The following is a 6,105-nucleotide window of genomic DNA, read 5'->3' as shown; positions in this document are numbered from 1 at the left end:
ACCATCATTATTGGGAGAGAAGATTCAGCTTCCTTTCATGTTCCACACCCACTGAACATACATCTGTGCTCCAGATATGGTCTCTTAAGTTTACTTTTAGCCGAAGGATTGCTTAATCACCGGACAATGAAGAATCCCTGATACTGAACGCTGCTGGTCGGGATGCTAATGTGAGAACCAAAGCTCATTTCACACCTTGTCCCTCTGCCTCCACTGAGACTCGATCGGACGGAGATGTTGGTGAAGAAGGCGCTGCCTGGATTCGTCACATCACGCTAATCTCTGAAGCTTTTTCACGGCAGATCAGTCACATGATGCACCCAAAGTATTCAAGTTGTTTTTACAGATGCTTTGACAGCCACATTATTCATAGACCTGCACAACATATTACACCATTAGGTGCTCTAATGTGAAGTGTACATGTTTAACTCCGTCCCGAGACTGCTGGTGTTTACATACAGATAACACATGAGGCCGGTGGTGCATGTATGCAAGGGTGGAGGTTTGATTTGCAAATTGCATGCTTTTTTTAATGAATCCTCCCTGGAAAATGATGTCAAGTCAAGTCAAATGTATTTATATAGCGCATTTACAGACGGCTGAGCCGCACCAAAGTGCTTCACATAAAAGTGCAAAAAGTGCAATAAAATACAGAATTGACAAAGGTAAAAAAGAGACTAAACTAAACAAAACAAAAAAAAAAAAAAAAAAACTTTAATTGTAGGCAAGAGAAAAGAGGTGGGTTTTTAAGTGGGATTTAAAAACATTTAGGGACTGCGCTTAAAAAACTGCATTCAATTTTTCATTTCCTGCATACTGGTGAACACAAAATTCTGCTAGCTAACGTTTCAAAATGCAGTGCAATTAATGTTGTAAAGCATTCTATGTTGCTTCAATGCTTTCATATTTATTCTCCTGTAAATCTACTACTGTCATTTAATATTATCTTTGCTCAACACACATATATGCATCATTTACTCTGTTTACCTCCTCTTTTGTGTCCTATGTTTAGGAAAGTAACATTTAAATGTGCATGTGGCATTTATTCACATTCACAGTGGTACATTTATTTGTTTAGTATCATTTATAATCCCCTGGATGTTATTAGCTCATATGTATTTCAGCAAGATTTTGTTGTAATAAAAGAAAAAGAAAAGAAAAGTTAAAATATTGTGAAGACAAAGTCATAATTCAGATCATCTCTCCAAAGTTTAGTGTCTTCATGCTGTAAAAACCAAAACTAACTGAACTCTGGATCAGCCATTATGTGGCTTATTGTTCAACACGGCAGCTTGGATTGTCTTGTGTTTTAACCTTCCACTCTTTCCTCTGACGAAGTACACGGCACTATTTCTGATTAATCTGAGAACGCATATGGCCATATGTAAAGTAGGCGAGAACAAAGCGAACAAACACCAATAGAAACTACTTTTTATCTTGTGGGAACATGAGGGAGTTAATCCTTTTTAGACCTGATGGAATTTTTATTTAATTTAAACACATATATGCAGTTATAACTGCATATATGTGTTTAAATTAAATAAAAGATAAAAAGTAGTTTCTATTGGTGTTTGTTCGCTTTGTTCTCGCCTACTTTACAGTTAGTTACAAACACATGCATGTATGTACGACTGTAATCTTGTTTGTGGGCACAAACACAACACAAGTGGCAACCGTATTTATTGTCTACAGGACTTAATGCATTGTTGGTGCTCAGGTAATCAGAGAAATCCGCATTTTGTTCTCAAAAAGCATTTCAGTCATTTACTGCCTATATTTATTCCTCGCTTAGGATTCCTTCAAAATAAAGTCCAATTTCTTTACTCAACTGGTTTGGTCCCTGAGTGTTTGCATGATTTATTTCTCAAGGAGGTAAAACTGGATGAGAGCTCCGAAGGAAACGTTGCAGTCTGGGAGAAAAAAAATCACCTCGTTCCAATTGTGAAAACATCCAGCTAGACCCTTTGGACAAAAGGGTTATTTTATTGATCCCTAATCCTTAATCTATGTATCTCTTAAATCCTGAGGGTGTGAACATGTCTATATGACACAGTATTCTCTATTTTTTGTGTAATTTGGGGACATTGAAGTTTTTCACACGTGTTGGATTAAGTTTGGTACAAAACTCCTCATTTAGCCGGATCTAGTTCTGCTCCTTCCCTCTGTAACTATCCAGGTCAGGAGCTGAAGAGAGCTGATCCCCGGAGGTTGTTTTAGCTTTTAATGAGTGATCTCTGTATTGATTTCGGTGCTGTTCCTATATATCCACGCTTGCTCTGACAACAGGGGCTTTGTTCTCGGATTGAACAGGGCCGTGAGAATGATGAGAATGTGAAGGTAAATCTAGATCCAGCCAGAGGGAAATTACTGTGAACGTGGTTATTGCTGCATCAGTTAGTCAGAATGTGTTTTGCGTCTGATTTGTATTTTTGTGCTTGTGAGATGTGCGCGTGTGTGTGTGTGTGTGTGTGTTGTTGCCACGTGTGTAGGATTTGCAGAGGCTGACTCTCACAGTGCACATTAATAGGGTAGTTGTGGAGATGGGATCCTCTCTCTTGTTGCATATTACACATGCAATTATACCTCTGGCCTCCCAATGCGCCAGCGCTGTTATCAGGTGGGAACAGACTCTCGTCCTTGCAGCCTGTGTATGCCTGCAAGAGAGAGAATATCCAGGCGTGGATTTTAACATTTATTGCACGTGGGCTCCAGTCTTTCCAGCAGATAATGTATCAAGCCAAACACTCCTTTTCTGCTTTTCCCACCTAACCTGGTTTTCATTCTCCCGCAGAACCAAGCAGAGGCCCACTATAAGGGCCACAAGCACGCCCGGAAGCTCAAAGCCATCGAAGCCCAGAAGAACAGGCAGCGACGAGCTGGCGAGGCCTTGTCTGCAGGAAGGGAGAGGGAGCGAGACAGAGACAGGGAACGAGATCGGGACAGGAGCAAGACATCTACATCCGAGGCAGCTCTTCCTGCACTCATGGATACAAGCTTAGTGGAGGGAACAAGTATGTAAACAGAAAGCATCTCTTGGTGATCACTATCTCACGCTTTGATTCTCACTTCTGCTCTATTTCATCTTTCTAAACCCCCTTCACCTTTCTTCTCCTCACACGATGCAACAAGTCCTCCAAACCATATATGACCACCTACATCATGTGCTGCTTCCCTGAAAAATTACCTGCAGCAGTGTTTCCAAAAATAGCAACTTTATCAGCAGCAGGAAATCAACACGTCACATACCAAAACATAACCATGCTATTTTAAATATGTGGTTAATGTTGTGAAATGGTTGTAGTTTCACCAAGTTTAGGCAGCAAAACTTCTTCTCTAAGGTTCAAGTAAAAAAGTATGTGTTTAGGCACAAAAGAGACAGAAAACAAAAAGTTAAGCGATTCACTTACATGACTTTCAATCACATTGTGATTTCACATGGGTTTCTTTTGGTTTCATGTGTTTGTTTGACCCAACCACCTCCTCTCAAGACTGCCCTAAGTGGACCTTATTGTTCTTTATACCCTTACACCCTCACTTACTCCTTTGCTTTTACACTCAATAATGACACTCCCACCTTGCTATCCTTCATCATTACTACACATTGGGACATTTGTGGCGGAAAACGGACTCCATCAATGACTACATTTACATGCACACTAATATTCCACTATTTTTCTGAATATGACAATATTCCAAATTTGATAGGGGTCATAAACAGCATATTATTAGCAAATTAGACCTTTTTTTTAAAGGAGCATTTTCCAATGAAGCCACACTACATTTACATGACATTACATGTCATTTAGCTGACGCTTTTGTCCAAACAACTTACAATAAGTGCATTCAAACTAAAGGTACTAGCCTTAGACCACAGGAATCAAGTAAGTACATCATTTTTAAGAGCCAACTGTAATCGCTACAGGAGTGCTATACATTAAAGAAGAAGAACATTGGGTAACGCTTTATAATAAGGTCCTTAATAACCATTAATTAACAAGTAATAAGGCATTGTTCTCGCTTCAGATCCGGTAGTTGCAAAAAGCATAGTTAACTTATAGTTAACTTATAATAGATGAGCAATAAAGTATATTTTGATATCAATAAGCAAACAAAATAAGATTAATAAAGGCATGGCAAAGACATAATGGGTGGGTCATGGGTGTTTGTAATGCCATTATTAACACTTATATAAGCTTATAAACACACAATAATGTTAATAAGCATCTTGTAAGGACTTACAAGGGCCTTATTACTTGTTAATTAATGGTTATTACAAGGACCTTAATATAAAGCGTTACTGCTGTCTGAGGTCCTGATGTCGGTAGGGAGCTCCTTCCACCATTTGGGAGCCAAGACAGAGAAAAGTCTGGAAGTGGTTTTGAGGCGAGTTGACCCACGCAGGGTGGGAGTCGCCAGCTGTTTGGCTGATGCAGAGCGTAGAGGACGGGCAGGGGTGTAGAGTTTGACGAGGTCCTGGATGTAAGTAGGACCTGAACCGTTAGCAGCAGAGTACGCCAGAGCTAGAGTCTTGAAGCGTATCCGCGCAGCCACCGGTAGCCAGTGGAGGGAGTGGAGGAGAGGTGTTGTGTGTGAAAATTTGGGAAGATTGAAGACCAATCGAGCAGCTGCATTCTGGATGAGTTGTAGAGGTCGGATGGCTTTGGCAGGCAGACCTGCCATGAGGGAGTTGCAGTAGTCCAGGCGTGAGATGACCAGTGCCTGGACCAGGACCTGAGCTGCCTTCTGGGTGAGAAACGGGCAGATTTTTTATCTCCCTTATCTCTTTCCCCCTGCTCCATCGTGTTACATGGGATATACTGATATGTTAGGAGCATTCTTTCGACATGTATTCAGAATATGCGTTTCAGCTGGGGGTTTTACCAAATTTTGTGACACACAGCCTTTTAAGGTCAGCCCTGTGCACTGGTATACTGACATTTTATTCATTTTCAGTCATTTCTGATCAGAAGGAGAAACAAACCTACTTTTGAACATTGTGAAAGGCTTGGATATCAACAGGTTTTGGATATCAGCAAATATGGCAACACCAACCTTTTGGGTGGCTGAAAGAATGAGAGTAGGAGGCTGTGTTCATACGACCAGTCAGACAAGTCAGCCAACAGTGGAAAACTTTGAAAAAATCATATTTTTATGCAAAGAAGCAAAATGGCACAAACAGTCACAGCTGTTCCATATTTTTTTATGTGATAACTGACATAAGGCATCAATCCATCAACCACAGCAAGAAAAAATGAGCATTTGATGATAATCAAATGCTGCATGTGAACGTGATATTCATTTTTATTAACCAACAGCTTAGTAGGAATATTGTCTTTTTGAGAATAAGGGGGGGGGGGGGGTGGTGATGTTTTGTGCATGTAAACACAGTCGTTGACCTCTTCCATCCTTCTCCTCTGTATCTTTATCTCCCTTATCTCTTTCCCCCTGCTCCGTTGTGTTACTCTTTGAGATTACATCTTCTGTACACCTTATCCTTCACCCTCTTGCCCTCCTATCCCCTCTGTGTTTCTGTACAGTTTCAACCTACATTATATCCCCGAACCTCTCTCTCTCTGACCTGGCCCTCTGTCCGTGCACCTTGTGATGGATGTTAGACTCTGAAGTTGTGGGATTGTGGGATGTCTGGGATCAAGGGATGCTGCATAAATAAAGGCACTGGCTGAGATCGATTGAAGCCTCACTGGGGTCGTTTTTACCCCCTTTGCCGCTTAATTTCCACTGCTTGATTCCCCTGTTATCTCCTATCTGTCTCTGTTAGATAGAGAGGGTAGTTTTCGAACCGGAATTGGTGCATTTTTGCTGCATGAAAAGAACGGCATGTGGCGCTGGCTGACCTGAGAGGGAGCCAAATAGTGGTGAGACTTTTCATTTGAGGGGCTGTCATATATCAAATGATGTTGAAAGAAATCAAAAGGCACTCGTCTTCTTTTGCAAGCAGTTCAAATGTTTTCACATTGGTGGTATAATTATAGACATTTTAAGTTTTGATGAAGAAAAGAAAGTGCATTGGTTTTCTTTCAGCAGAATGTTGACTTTTCCACATGGCGTGGCTGCAACTTTAGCTCAGAGACCTTGAATTGCTCA

At 40.8% G+C, this 6,105-nt stretch overlaps 1 protein-coding gene across 2 annotated transcripts in view; it reads left to right on the top strand.

Annotated features, from left to right (window-relative positions):
* The window catches only part of znf385c (zinc finger protein 385C), a 70,900-nt gene that overhangs the window by 45,984 nt on the left and 18,811 nt on the right, over positions 1–6,105 (top strand). For both annotated transcript variants that reach the window (XM_059347707.1, XM_059347706.1), the window contains exon 4: positions 2,792–3,011. In XM_059347707.1, the coding sequence (XP_059203690.1) occupies positions 2,792–3,011 (220 nt within the window). The remainder of the gene's footprint in view (positions 1–2,791; positions 3,012–6,105) is intronic.

Source organism: Centropristis striata, chromosome 13 (genome assembly GCF_030273125.1).
Source record: "Centropristis striata isolate RG_2023a ecotype Rhode Island chromosome 13, C.striata_1.0, whole genome shotgun sequence".
Lineage (NCBI taxonomy): Eukaryota > Metazoa > Chordata > Actinopteri > Perciformes > Serranidae > Centropristis > Centropristis striata.
This window is presented reverse-complemented; position numbering and strand designations above follow the sequence as displayed.